The 16000-nt window shown below is 37.0% G+C and overlaps 1 protein-coding gene across 7 annotated transcripts in view; it reads right to left on the bottom strand.

Moving 5' to 3' along the window:
- Window positions 1-16000, bottom strand: part of hdac9b (histone deacetylase 9b) — a 64688-nt gene that overhangs the window by 23209 nt on the left and 25479 nt on the right. For 2 of the 7 annotated variants that reach the window (XM_051865256.1, XM_051865257.1), the window contains exon 1: window positions 3002-3194. The exons of 1 other annotated variant lie outside the window; for it this stretch is intronic. In XM_051865256.1, coding sequence (XP_051721216.1) covers window positions 3002-3179 — 178 coding nt within the window. In that variant the 5' untranslated portion in view covers window positions 3180-3194. Of the gene's footprint in view, window positions 1-3001; window positions 3195-9348; window positions 9693-10822; window positions 11408-16000 lie in introns of those variants that run through there. 4 more of the 7 variants (XM_051865260.1, XM_051865261.1, XM_051865263.1 and 1 more) reach the window with 4 other exon arrangements.

The following is a 16000-nucleotide window of genomic DNA, read 5'->3' as shown; positions in this document are numbered from 1 at the left end:
CCAAAAAAGTCATGTGGTGCAACCAACATGCATAAAAAATAAAAAATAAAACTAGGTATTAAATCAAAAAGACCCCTGCAGATCATCATGACTGTGTGACAGGGGTCAAAAGCTTAAAATATCAGAATATTTGGCGTTTTTATGACAAAGCAAGAATGTAAAATGCCATGTGGTGCAACTCTCCCAAAATCTAATGATATTTGTAAAAAATAAATAAATAACTTTTTACCTTGAAAAAAATATATTTAAAAAGATATAAAATATATTAATCCTACTATATGAATACAAATATATGAACATTTATAAAATATGAAAATAGTGAGTAAGATGTGCACACTCACAAGTATTCAAGATATGAGGAAAATATGTTACTATTTTTTTAGTTCAATCTATTTTGATAGTTATACCACATGACATTTTTAGAAATATTACAATTCAATTTCAAAAAATTCAAAACCATATGAAAACAACATGAATTCAAGGAGTACATTTCTAAAACCTTGACACATGTGTTTAAAGTAGATTTTTTCTTCTTTTTTTTTCAATTTGTTTTCTTTATTATCCTTATTAAAAATGAACTTCAGTTATGTTCTGTAAATGAATAAATAAATAAATAAAGTTGGCTTTCAATGTTTTTAATGTTCATCAGCTGGGGAAAAAATTGCTCTGAAATTGATTCCAACAATACTATTTCTCTGTGTCATTATGGTTATAGTTGTGGTGTAGAGTGATTTTTAAAACTTTAGATATCACTTGTTATAGCTTGGTGTGAATTGGCCTTAAAGGTATGAATTTCTTTCTTCTGCTGAACACACACACACACACACACACACACACACACACACAAAAAAAGATATATTGAAGAATATGGGTGACCAAATATTTGACGGGCCCCATTGACTTCCATAGTATGTGGGGGGGGAATACTATAGAAGTCAAAGGGGGCCATCCACTGTTTGGTTACAGACATTCTTTAACATATCTTCTTTTGTGTTCAGCAGAAGATGCCTTTAAGCTACCAACTACATCTCAAAGTCATCGAAGTATGGCCCCACTGGAGCTTCTCTGATACAGCATGCAGAGCTACAGTAGAAACACTAAAGAAACTCTATTTTCCCAATCTACTGACTCCTCTGCTCTGTATGGAGACTGCAGTGCCACAGTTTGTTGTTTGCATAGATAGTTGTGATGTTTGTGATCCTGCCTCTTATTCCCCCACCGTCCTCCCTCCTTAGAGCCATCATCACACCTTCACCATTATGGAAAATTGCTGCTGTAGTCTTCAAGCTGTGCCTCATTACAAGTAATACACTGGGTATGAAAAGCAGAGGGCATCCCCAAGGCCCTAAGAACTATATATATCCAACAGACAGTGAAAATCAATAGCAAGCCTGAAACACAGAGGAGATGTTCATCATAAGAGACTGTGACTCTTCTGCATGACGAAAAGCAATTACTAAGAGATGGAGTGTGCATATGTACAGAATGTGGAGAAGAAAGACAAAGAAGTTTATAGAGCATCGGGTCAAGATATACTTTTGGTCCAGTGAATTTAGGTTTCACATTGAGGGAAAGCACTCGCTGAAGTGGTGGTTACACAACTGGGAATGATGTAACAACAGGAAGCCCAACACAAAACAATTCACTTTAAGATTAACTGAGTAAGCAAATGACTGGAAACATGATAAAATCAAATAGTTTTTCCTCTTAGTCAGCATGATGGATTAGTTGGCTAGTTTTTAATGAGCGTTTTAGTACATAATGTTAATGGCTGATAAACTGCACAGAATCAATAACTGAGAATATTGATTCGTTCACAGTTTCAGGTATAATTTTTTTGTTCTTCCAAACCACTCTATTACTTCTGTAGAACACAAGAGAAGATATTTTGAAAAATGTCTGTTCATTTATTTATTTTTTGGTCTGTGCTAAAAGTCAATGTTGTTGGTCCACTGTCTTTGATTATGTAGACAAAACGCTTGAAAATTAAAAAAAAAAATATATTATTTTACGATATAAAGATAGGTTGAACAACAGATACACTTGTATTCAAATAAACTTAATTTAACTGATTTGTCCAATGTACTTGAATTGACTAAATTAAAAAAAGTTATTGAAAAGTTATGTTTTGGTAATAAGTAAAACTCAAAAAAGGCTGTGCAAAGAAAAAAAAAGAAACAAAATATAATGATTTGAGATTTTTTTACAGTGCAGACAGGCATAAATAGAATGAAAGATAGAATGACAGATGGAACAAATGAATGAAAGAACGATAGAACGATGACAGACAGATAGATATAGACAGACAGACCGACAGACAGATAGGATTTCAATAAACACATTAGATGCAAGAGACTAGATTCATTAGCTATGTAACTTTAATCCTCATAAAGCTTGTTATTGGCAAAACACACGACCACCTGTTCAATGCTCCCATACACACACACACAAACACAGGCAAAGCCTTTAAACCATAATTCTAACCATGAACCAGTGTCTCTTAAGCCTAGAATATTCCCCTAATGAGTTGCCATAGCAAGGCACTTATTGTGACACACGCAGCAATTTACACATTAATGTTGAAGCATTTCTATGCTTGTTTGGTTGAACATAATGTTCTTCACCATCATCAAAAATGTCTGCATGCGCAACCGCTGATTATAAATAGCAACATAAAAGCAAGTGGTGCAATCTTAGACTATGACAAAACCCACACCCAATTCACCACCCAAACTGGCTGCCATGGCAACGCTGGCGACATCATAATGACTCCTCTTCCTGCAGATATTGAGCTGCGCTGTGTGGTGTCTCCTCCCCGAGAGCACCCATGGATATTATATCATCCCTTATATAAGACAGAAACATACATATACACACACACACACACACAAGCGCTCCCTCTTTCTGTCGAAACTGATACACATTGGCTATGCCTGTCAGCTCCAGTTGAGCTCGAAGCAAGCATTTGTAGTCAACTTCTGGGTGTTTAGCAAAAATTCACCTTGGTTTGTTGTCGTGACGGCACTTCTTGGAAGAGAGCCAAGTTTGAAGAGACAGTTGCAGCTCTCTGTAGTGAGGCAAACAGATGACCCTAAGCATCCTGGAATGATGGGGGGAATATTAATTCTGACTTGAGAGAGCTCTTTACAAAGAGCAGCCTGTGTTCTTACAGCACTCATGGAGTCAGCCAATGAGCTTCAACAATGAGTCACAGGCATTGGGCTCGCTGCCCTAATGGAGCTAAAAATAGCCTCAGAAACACCTGCTGGCTTGGAGCGCTCGCCACGGTGATATCTCATTTATCTTATGTTTCCCTGCTTGCCCTCCCCACTAGAGTCATTAAAAAGATACACTTTGATCAACCATCCAGCCAAGCTCTCAGCAAAGAAACCTCAGGTCAACCCACTCACACCTCCCAACTCAACTGGTAGCAGGCAGTTTAGAGATTAAGAATGACCAGGTTAGACCAAATGGCCCTCTGGATAACACAACTTAACCCTGTTCCAGACAGCGTGACATCATTGCGACACATTGTTGGGAAGAGAAGCTTTGACGTCACTGAAGGCCAAAGGACTTCTTCAAATGGGAACTATTAGGTCTGCGGATGGTAACTGTAAATAATGTAATGATTCCGGTTTTGATTCCTCATCATGGTTCTCAGATTCTTGTAATACTTTTTAGGAATAAATATTTTGGGGAAAAGGAAATTCCACTGCCAAATTGAGATAAATTAATATATAAATGTAAATAAATGTAAAACAATTCTTTTTGAGGAAGCATAAATACAATCCAATAATACACCTTAATTATGCATTAAACAACAATACTAAACAAATTATTAATGTAATAAACATATTTAATTCTTGATATATATATATATATATTAGTCAAACCAAAAATTATTCAGACACTAGATATATATATTTTTCTTTTTTTTTACTAGTGGGTACAGGACACTATAGTTAATTTATGTAAGTGAGGATAATAAAATAAAGTAAACTGTGACATATTATACCAAAAATTCTTCATACAGTGGACTACCAGTAAAATTGAAAATTTTAAAATAAAAATTTGAGACCAAAAATTATTCAGACACTTTGACCTGACCATGTTTTGCTTTAGTGTTATCTGACATTATGAAGATTAATTTTAATTCTTGTCATAATTTATTACCATTTCTTTAAAACTATAGTGAATAAACTGAGATAATGTGTGAAATGTTGAAGGTGTCTGGATAAATTTTGTTTTGAATGTAGACTGTATATATATATATATATATATATATAAGAATACTTAGAGATACACATTATGTGTTTTGTCAGTAACATAATATGTTATAATATACGCATTGTCATATGAACAACCAGCCGAATACTACACTGGTTTACACTTTATTTTAAGGAGATGTTATTAAGGTGTAATTAAGATTAATTAAGAACTAAGTAATAATAATTAATTTCATGTACTTACTACAGGGTTGAGGTTGGGGTTAAAGTTTGGTTTAGGGTTAGTTGCATGTAATTATCCGTAATTTACTGTTATTACTATAGTAAAAAATTGTAAATGAAGTATTACCATAAGTCCAACAATATGTTTGATTTACTACAAAGAACAACTCATAAGAGTAATTTGTTCAGAAATCAGACTGCACTGGTTGCTCTAAATGTTTTGATTCACTAAAAAGAACCGACTCATTTGTTTGGGAATCAGACTACACCGTTTGTCCTTTTGTGTTTTTCGCGTACAGACGACAATGTTGTCAAAACGATCGCAGTCCACATGTATCGACAAAAACAACTAAAAATACTGTATTATGCATGCCAGGCCAGTAGTCGGCGATGTAACTTAAAGAAACACTAGTATGTAGTAGTAGTTCCTATAGACTGAACACATAATATGCAGGTACATGACCTCACTGTTTTTACAAATTCACGTTTTTGTAGTTTAGTTTACACGGATACGATAACAGTAACATTTTCAAAAAAAAATTGTGTTTTCAGGCCCCTAAAATGCCGTTGTCATGTAATTGAACAGCCAAAACGCGTAAAAAGTTTTCCGTTTTTAGTTGAAAAAGGTGTTGTGCAAACGCCCCCTCATTCACAACAATGAACTGACTCATAAGAGTCATTAATTCGGAAATCTGACTATACTGGTTGCGCTGAATGTTTTTGACTCACTAAAAAGATCCAACTCGTTAGAGTCAGTTGTTAGTGAATCAGACTACACTTGTTGCTCTGATTGTTTCACTTCAGGAGTTCAGGATTCACACTACATTGGTCGCTTGTTGTTTCATGCTATAAATTCAATAGCGGGGTTGCTGTGGCACTGCATGCACTGTTCAGGAAACTTCGGCTGTGTTTTAGTACAGTATCCACATATTCATTCTTAGTACAGAAAGCATTAGACTGTTAACAGAACCGAATGCAACCGGTTCGGTCATTGGATTAGGCCTATAGAGATTAAATCCACTGCGCTTTCATAATTTCTTGTTTAGTAAATGAAGCAACAGGTTGGATGCTGAATTAAGAACGGCAATGACGTGCGTGTTTTTCATCAGTTCCGTCACTCTATTTTAATTGTTAACAAGGCACTTGTTGAGACTACAGTGGGATGCGGTCCATTATTGCATCACCTGACATCATCACTAAATCAATGTTATGAGACAAAACACGATCACACCTCGTGTTTTGGCCTCAAGCCTTCGCGAGAACATTATGTGTAATGAAGCCAAGAAGAGCTGTTGATGTATTAATGCCAGTTAAGCTGAAAAGAGAATCGCAAACCAGCAGTAACTGGGCTAAATATAACTGCTTTTCTGAGCACACTCTTAATATAGGGAATGTGTGAAAGACTGTCAAATGTGTGGAGCCATCTGGTAATTTTAACTCGGGCAAAAATAAGAGCACCCTGTCAAATTTATGTAAGCTATTGGGAGGCACGTACCTAACCCCCCACCACAAACATTTCAAGCACCTTAGCTTTCATAAGTTCTTCTTTAGTTGTGGCTTTACTTACAAGTTCTTGACTGAACGATATGACATGAGAGGAGAATTGTGGTGCAAATGTGGCACTGAATCAGTAAACACAAGTTCAAAGACCGAAAGCACCCTGTTTTATTTTTAGCAGGAAGGGATGACAAGCATCCTGCCCTGTGTCCAAATGGTTCCCTTTCCCCACAGGGCCAGACTCAAGGGATATGGTGACTCATCTGCTGTACTACATTTCCCACAATCCCTTGAGCAATACATTTCTCATAGACTCATGTTTCTCATTACCGCTGATTACAGAGATGATCAAAGCGTCAAATTTGTAGTGCTGCATCCAGCCACAAAAGCAAACCTCCCACACACCGTTAAGTGAAAAGGTACTAAATTAGACTCTTAATTAACCGTCTATGCATACATGACACTCTTTATTGGGAGAAATGTGTCACACAATGATTTGCTACCTTTTAATTTGAAAGGAAATTTACTTCAGTTTAAATTGGCTTGAGAGAGTCAGCGGTAATGTTGAATAACTAAATTAAATTATATGGTTCATGACATTTTTAAAAAAAGAACTGCATAAATAAGCTCAAATTTTGGTATGCTTCAAATGCTGTATATGTTAACCTTTCTTGTAGTGAGACCTGCCTGCCCTGCACATGGTTTATATACAGATAACAAGCTGCAAAATAATCAGGTGCCCTATAAATTAGCCTCCGGCACAGTTAAATGGAATTCTATTTTTTAACCTCTGTTGTCAGTAACAGTAATTTTTTTGGGGGGGGGGAGAATACGGTTTGTTTCTTAGCAAAAACAGGGTGATGCTTTTTTGGCTGCATATGCTGCGGTGACTGAGTGCTCATTACGGCTGATGTTATTCTGAGCTGCAGGCGTGTCTAAAGCAGGAAACGCTGCTGTATTTTTAAGTAGAAGCTTATTCCTCACAGCAAAAACAGGACAGGGGGAATCCAGATCATCCCATTCAGCAAAAATATGTTTTCGGGTATATTTTTGGATGCATTATAAAGTATGGGGAGAAAAATGGCCCAAAAAAAGATCAGAAAAATATACTGGTGAAATGTAAGTGTATAAAATGTATTTTACTTACTTTTCTCGAAGCATTTTTAAAAAATAAATATACAAATATTAAAAAAAAAAATATATATATATATATATATATATATATATATAAAAATCTGAAGAATATAAAATAGCATTGCATATTCTATTTAGAAATTTGAGGGTTTAAATAAAATATATTTCAACAAAACATATTTTCATTTCATATAGTCAAACCAAAATTATTATTTGATATATTTTTACTAGTGGGTGCAGGACACTATAGTTAATTTATGTAAGTGAGGATAGCAAAATAAAGTAAACTGTGACATATTATACCAGTAAAATTGATAAAAATTTGGAACCAAAAATTATTCAGACACTTTGACCTGACCATGTTTTGCTTAAGTGTTATCTGACATAATTAAGATTATTTTTTTCTGACACAGTTTAACTCTGAGATCTTGTCATATTTCATTACCATTTTTTAATAGTGAATAAACTGTATTAATGAATGAAATGTTCAAGGTGTCTGAATAAATTTTGGTTTGACTGTACATACATACATACAAATGTTCGGTTTCCATGTTTTATGGAGACATTCAGACATTATGATTTTTATACTGTACAAACTGATTTATAAGCTGTTTTTCCTCATGGGGACCAAAAAATGTCCCCACAAGATAAAAAAAAAAACCCTGGTATTACTATCCTTCCAGGGACATTTTGTCTGCAAAATGTAGGGAATACCTGAAAATGTTTTAAATATATTTTGGTCAGACAGCCATATGGGAAATCTCTCACACCTAGTGATAATATTTATAAATAGTTTTTTTAAATGTGCCTGTGGAACACAGTATGTGAGAATTGAAAACGTAATACCTAGAAACTCTTTAAAATGGATTTGCCTAAACCAATCAAAATCGATTATTGCAATAATCTTGAAAATGCAAAGGTTTTATAGCACACAAAGCTCACGTTTAAGAAATGTGATCACATCCCTAACATTAAACATCAGCGAGAGAGTTGTACTCATTATGTTGCATATTACATTCATAATATCAGCCCAACAAAAGGTTTAATTTTCTACTGTATATTTCTCCACAGACCACATGATCACATTATTTGCTTATCACTGTTATTAGCATAATCCAAAACTCATTTTTTAAAATAAAATAGCCTGGAGCCATAGTGTGAAAGGCTACTGATAAAAACAACAAGATGATGCATGAACAGTCATTTATTTTATTCAGAAATATATTAAAAACCACGCGGACAGCAAACTGCACAAATCAATTAATTGTCTCTAATTATCACCTATATTAAGGGACTTCTTGCTCTGTGAGCATAAAATTGCTGCAAGTGTGTTAGAATATGAGAATAATGAGTTCTTTACACTTGAGACACTTGTATTTTGTTTTCACTGAAATAGACAAGTCAAATAAACTGGAACAAATTATAATACTTCAAGATGTTTTACGCCCAACACTGGCTGACACAAGATGATTTTCACCTGTTCATTCAATATAATTTGTTCATTCAACACAATATTTAGCCTTCCAAAGTGTTTGCTTTGCTCCACATTGTCAGAATGACTATAAAATGTGTTAGCTTCAATGTTTTAAAACTGAAATTAGCATTACAATAAACATCTTTCGACAGCAGCATTGCTCTCATAGATTTCTGCCTCGACTCTGATCACATATTTTCAAAGAGCTGTTTCCTTGAGCTTGGTTAGTGTCTGCACTCTTAAAAAAATACTTAACTTGACCTATTTGCCTCAGTTACTGAAACACATTAGCTGCAGTGTGTCTGATCTTTGATCACACAGTGAAAAGATCACAGTGTTATGAGAACCACACTCCGAATTTTGCAAAGATGCTATTTGCATCGAGCAGAACACCAGAAATGAAACACAAAAAGAAGAAACAGTCTTTTTTAAACAAGCAGACCCTCGTTAACAATAACAGATGTAAACCCGACTGCATATCACATGACGGTGACAAAACTCTCTGTTAATAACTGTTCCACTGTACGGTTATATTAAGAGTATGTTGAGATGGTATGATAGCAAAGCGCCACGGTGGCTAATCTTAGCACTCTAATGCTATAAGCTGAAAATAACATACTAATAATAGCTGACCCATAGAGCGTGCAACAGGCCTGCCTGCCTCACTCGAATGTTTAAACACATATTTCTGTATAATGCCACGCATGCCTGTGCAGGGCTTTCACTGGACAGATGAGCATTAATTGAATTGTTCAGTATCAGAGTTTTGCGGGTGGAACGGGGCGCCCTACTGACCTGGTTGGTTGGATTTAGCCTCCTAACAGGTTGCTCCGATGAGTCTTATTGAAGTCGACAGCTCAGTCTTTGTGCACAGTACATGAACTATTGAGGGTTAGAACTACAATCTTAGAGAGAAAAGGTTCAATGTGGTTTAGATATAGAACCCTGATTTGTGCCCCAAAAAAGTTTCTATATAAGGAGAAATGCCTTAATGGGCTATTTAAAGGGACGGTTCACCCAAAAATGAAAATTCTGTCATCATTTACTCACCCGCAGGTTGTTCCAAACCTGTATGAATTTCTTTGTTCTGCTGAACACAAAGGAAGATATTTGGAAAAATGTTTGTAACCAAGCAGATCTTGCCCCCATAGTACTACTATGGTAGAAAATGGGGGGGGGGGTGAGATCTGTTTGACAGAATTTTCATTTTTGGGTGAACTATTCCTTTAAATTTTTTCTAGGGATAAAGTATGTTTCATTCATAATATTTAATTTAAATTAAAACGGACTGAAACAAAACTAATTAATTAAAACTAAATCCATAAAACGGTGGGAACTCCTAAAAGGTTCTATATATAAAGTGCCTAACAGAAGGTTCTACATAGTACATCTATTTTTTTTTTTTCTTTTTTTCTAAGAGTGTATATTTAGAACGGCGGGATTGCATTAAGCTGTGCATGTGCTGATTAAATTCAGCAAAATTTCAGTTATGTTGCAACAAAGCTGAAATCTAGGCAGGCGATCTCCTGCGGTTCAGCAATGATAAGTGCAAGAGAGAAAAATCAGAGGTGAAGCAATGTCCTCCACCCTTCTTTCAGGAACCGAAATGACTCCATCTGTCTTCTTATTATACATGCACTTCCTTCCCCTCCATTCACCCCAACTTTCATATCATGGATTTCCCAGAACACCACGTTCTGAACCGGTCAGAGGTTGTGAGAGCAGCTTTCTGGCAGCGACCGCAAGTCAGAAACAACAGCAAAGAGCAAGAATGAGTCACGCTCAAAATTTAGACAATATAGCAAACATGCTCGTTCAGTGATGTCAGACCCCAGCTCTCAGCAAACAGTGTCAGGTCAAAAATAGAAAGGGTTGATTGTCTTTGGCAAACGCAAAAAAGTAACGCGCCTTTAATGTTGACAGCGTATTTCTGTCAGGAAGTTTCCTCTCTCCTGAATTAAAGGCTAAAGTCGCATAATATCCTGTACACGTTCTGTTTTTGTGCCCATTATAACCTACGCTTTCTGCCGAAATGACGTCTGACAGGATAATTACACTTACCTCAAGTCGCCTCCTTGTTAGTTTAGTGATTTAAGGTTAAATCCACTAATAGACATCAATAGAACCCTACTCTCCTGAAAACTTTCCCCTCAGAGATCATAATAACAATCTTACAGCACTTAAAATCTTTCAACCCTGCAGAATAAAACTCTCTTGATGATGCTGCCACAAGTTTAATGTCACAATACAAGATCTAAAAACCAGTCACCTGAGTTGTTGACGTTGTGCATATCAGCGTCGTGAGGGGTCAGAGGCAGCCGGTGTTTCCCGATGCCGTCTGCAGAGAAACAAGAGTCGGCCTCGTAAATGGTCTGGAGCATTAGTACTTCAGTTAGCAGCACATCGTCTGCCAGCTCTGCTCTTCCTGTATTGCTGTCAGCTTGTCCCCTCCTCTTCTCTCGGTCTCTCTCTGTGTGTTTGTGTCTCTCTCTCTCTCAAGAGACTAGGAACATTCGCCCCTGCCTCCTCCTCCTCCTCCTCTTAAGCGACACCCGAAGAGTGACAGAGCTCTCCCTCACTAACACTAAAAAGCTTCACTCCTCCTCTGCTCTGCTCATCTCCTCTCTTCGATCCTTCTCCAGTCAACACCTAAGTGGCTCTGAGAATCAGCAGGAGAGTCTCTCACACTCTCTACGCTCTGCCTTCCTCTTGTCCCGACAAAACTGCTTGTTATTTTCTCTCCGATGTGTCAGATTCACTGTTTTTTTCGGTCCTCCCTCCCTCTCAAACAGTTTTTTTTTGGTCCTCCAAGGTGGCTCTCTGCTTCTTCAGAGTTGCAGCTCCCGTTTCTATCTCTCTCCCTCTCGTTTTCCGTCAAGTTGCTTGCTGCAGAGAGGAGGAGGCTGATTTGCATGTGAATCAACAAGAGCATGGCCCACAGGTGACAGAAATAGAACAATGGCCGGCTCGGGCTATAAATAGGTCAGGCGCGGTGCGGGGATTGGAGCAGCATTGATGCGTTTAAAAATACCACACCAAACACAGCTGTGGCCCTCATCTACAGCCAGAAGGCACGTCTCTGTGTCTATCTCTCTATCGTTTTAGTATGCTGTCATTCTTTATCTCTTTTTTCATTTTCTTTCTCACTCTATCTCTTTTCTGTTATCATGCCTCTGGCCTCCATAAAAAGACACACAACCAGTTTTTCTGGAGGTATAAATATAACCTCCCTGTATTTTGCTTGACATGTTGCTGCTCTGAGCCACACCGCTGATACTCTCGCAAGGTTTCTGTGCTCAGCACGCAGAGTAAAATGCAACATTTCTAAGGTTGTCAACGATATACATTCAGATCTTGCATTCAAAACTGAATGGCATTATGTGCCATGCTTAGTGTATTGTATTGACTAAAATATGAATGTTGCATAAGGCACTGCAAAGGCACAACATGATAATATCCGAAAAAAACTCCAATTGGAAACAAAAATGACTTTATAGCCTGATATCATATGATAGGGGATTTCAAACTGCTTACAGGGTTCCATTCCTAAAATATAAATGCAGTGGTATATTTTCATGTATAAAATCTGTGAAAACAGATGTTAAATATTAAATATTTTTAAAAAATATCAAATAAATAAAATTAAATAATTTTTTTCTAAATTAATTAATTATTATACTATTTGTACTAATTATTATATTATTGTATTTTTAAAAATATTATCTTCAACACATTTTATTTTAATATCATAATTGTTAAAATGTTAACTTTGACAGCCATGAAAATATATTTTGTAAAATATTTATTCTCAATTTTTCATAAAATTTGGAACACCCCTGCCATAGAAGAAGGACAAATGATGGTAAAAATAAAATTGAGATGGGAAGAAAATTTGTATTTCGATGGTTTCGCATTCTCTTCCAAAAATGTTTGCATTCCAGGAGAAATTTTGCGTTCGCTCGCAAAATTTTTGCGCTCTCCCAAGAAACTTTGCCTTTGCTCACAAAACTTTTCAAGCAAATGCAAAGTTTCTTGGTGAAATGCAACACTTTTGCAAGAGAATGCAAAAGTTTTGTAAACAAACCAACGCTATCTCATGACGTATTTTACAAGGTGGCTAATTCGTACGAATTCGTATGACCTCACTCGTACGACCTCACTCGTACGAATTCATACGATTTGTCTAAACCCCAGTGATGGATAGGTTTAGGAGTGGGGTTAGGGGTAGGTCATTCGTACGAATTCATACGAATTTGGCAACTCGTAAAATACGTACGATTTAGCAAAGAAACTTATGAATATGTATGACCTCACTCAAATTAGCCACCTTGTGAAATACGTACCAATTGCCGTGAGATTGGGTTGGAACAAACGCAAAAGCAGTGAAAGATAATTTTTCCACCCATCTCATATTTTCCATCACCGTCCCCTTAAGCAAACTAGTGGCGACCAAAGCAGACTGCAGGGTTGGCTCATGTTGGCAGCATCTGGGCCCAAATTTGCCCTGACACACCAAACGGACGCTCGACACCCAACGGCCAAGTAGCACGTCCGTTCTGCGCCTTTCCGTACCAGCAGGTGGCAGTAGATGAACAGCCAATCAGAATGATCAGATGGCCCGACTGACCGACGAGCCCTGACGCCGATTCAACATGTCGAATTGGCTGAAAAAAAGCCGACGATGACCAACTTCAGCCAACGGTGCGGAACACACTGAGAAAACGTAGTCGTCTGACGAACAAAAACTGCCCGATGGCCGACGGAGGCTTGGTGTGTTCCGGGCTGTAGAGGCTTCGTAGAACCTTTTGAATTCAACAAAGAACTTTTGATTCTCTAGTCTAGTTCTTTAGAAACCCATCAACACTCTGACCTGAAGAACCGTTAATGAAACATCAATAACTTTATTAACCACTAAAGAACCACAACTCAACTCAATAACCAATACAGCCAAAAATGGATCTTGATAAGAGAGGGTTCCTTGAACCTGAGGTTCTGCAAATAACCACTAAATAACTTTTATTTTTAGCAGTGCACTCTATGTGATATCTAAGATGTACTATAGAAATTCTGCATTGCCAATTACAGTTCTCAGGAGAACACATTCTTTCCTAGCTTGTGTAAACACTAACATACGTCTAAGCTGAACTCGTTTAGCTTGTGTTTGTGTGTGTGGTCATTTGTGGAGCGGGCAGTTTGTATATTGAGGCCAGTGTTGCTCTTCAGGAGGGATTTCCCAGCTGGCCAAGTGTGTTTAAGATGAATTAGTAGCTCAGAGCACACAGGGGGAGCCATCTGTGTGACGGTCAAACTTTATTTAAAACTCTCACTCCAATCCCTTCTGTTGTCACACTGCTCTGAACTCTAATCCATATTTTGCTTTATTGTAGCAAAATAATAACTTTTCCTAATCATTTTTTTAAGAAACAATCAATTTTTTGAGAGACAAAACTGATTCTCCTGACATCAACAATATTGAAAATCTATTTCTGCAACTTCCTCAATTAGATATGTGATATTTTTATATTGATGCTATTTTTCACTTATTAAAATCTTTACAGTAGACATACACACCAACATGAAATTTGATGCCATGTTGGAAGCCCAAAATTTCTTATCTCATTTTGTCTCAAGATTTAGGATGCATCCCCATGCACCAGCCTTAAGGCCTCCTGAGCTTTTTTTAGACACAAACTACTTACAGAGAGAAAGAGAAATAATGATAGAAAGCTTATTTGTATAGTAGAAATCCTACTAGAAATCACAGCTAAAAAGTTCAGTAAACTCTTCCATACTTTTTATTGCATTAAAGCTGCTGAAAGCATTTGCAATTTTGGCCAAACCAGCACCACAAAAATATTTGTGGTGTCTGATATAGTAAAGCAAACTGACTCATAGAGAGAAACCATATTCCTCATATTCCACATCTTCCTCTTCATGAAGATATTTTTCTATATTCATATTTTTTTATATTCATATTTGTTATTTTTGCTCCATTATCAGACTTGATGAGGCAAATGTCTTATTACTTTCATATGGTAAATCTTACTCTCCTACCAAGGCACAACACTCTTGTTACGACTGAAACAAGGCTCGGTCACATTGGTGAAACACTGGTGAAATTTTGCATGCAAAGAAGGTCTAACAGTGTAGTGGTGCACTTCCAAACTAATAAGCTTCATATTGCTCAACACGGTGAATTTACATGTTCAAAGTTCAACAAACTTTAATCTGATGCAATATCTGTCCCTCACATAAAATTCCCAACTGTACAGATTCCAATTGAGATGACTTAATTTTACCTGTGGAATTTTGTAGGGCTGCCCCCTAATAGTCGACTAACTGTTAGTCGACGAAAAGAGGCTTAAGGCCCGGGTATACTTCACTTTCCGCGCCCGGATGCGTCTCACGCACAGTCGTGTCCGCACATCTTTCAAAGTATACTCAACTGCAGATGCGTGCGGATGACCGAGTTCGACACATGCGCAGTACAATTTTTTTTCTATACTCTACCAGACATTGTGTCATCAACGGGACATTCGCTAGGCAGGATCGGAGTCCGCGCGGTCTCGAAATTTGGGCTGCTTAGTCGCAGAAAAAAAATCCACAGGAATTGGCGAAATCACGCAGTCTGTGATGGACAGATCGTTAACAGCTGGTCTATGTGGTAATTATAGTATAACGGGAAGGACATCCAAATGCTCGCCTATAGACCTTATGTAGCCCCGCCCCTTTTCAGCGCTGCGCTCGTTGTCTTTTGACTTCCGGCTTGTATTTCCACAGCAATCTTATGTATTTATGAAAGAACTGCTCATTTTAAAATCTTCCCGGTCTACTGACATTTGTTAAGACATCTGCTTTAAACATAACAATGCTCATGAGAACTTTCATTAACTCTACAACAAGTAAATCCACTTCACCAGCTAATTATTCTTCAACAGCGATGCCATAGAAATATACAGAGCTACCGCAAAAACGGAAGTTCAAAGACAATATTTTAAAGATGGCGGCGCGCTTGTTTCTCTGGTAAATAAGGTCTATAAAAAATATAATATAATAAAATATGGTGGATTTGCACTAGTTCAGTTCAGCTTCCTTTGTTTTTAGTTAGTTACCTTGGTAATTTATTGTTTGATTATCGTTTGCACCTGATGTTTATTTGGTTAATTAGTTTGGTCTGTGTATTTAAGCTCTGTGATTCTTTCAGTTCATTGTCAGTTTTCGCTGTGTTTCTGTTGATTGTTCTGTTGCTGTTTTCTAGTCTAAGTGCTAATCATGCTAACACCAGTGCTCACCATCTCATAACACTGAGCATTTAAAGAGGTGGGATCACAACACATAATGGCTAATGATTTTTGGGATGAGCTCAAGGGGAGATTGAAACAAGCATGCTTGGAAAGGGTTACTGACAGTAGTAAATATTATGGCAAGAGTTTAAGTACTTGTAACT

The sequence above is a fragment of the Ctenopharyngodon idella genome, chromosome 16 (assembly GCF_019924925.1).
Source record: "Ctenopharyngodon idella isolate HZGC_01 chromosome 16, HZGC01, whole genome shotgun sequence".
Taxonomy (NCBI): Eukaryota; Metazoa; Chordata; class Actinopteri; order Cypriniformes; family Xenocyprididae; genus Ctenopharyngodon; species Ctenopharyngodon idella.
The sequence above is the reverse complement of the archived record's forward strand: the minus strand, read 5'-3'. Positions and strand labels throughout refer to the sequence as shown.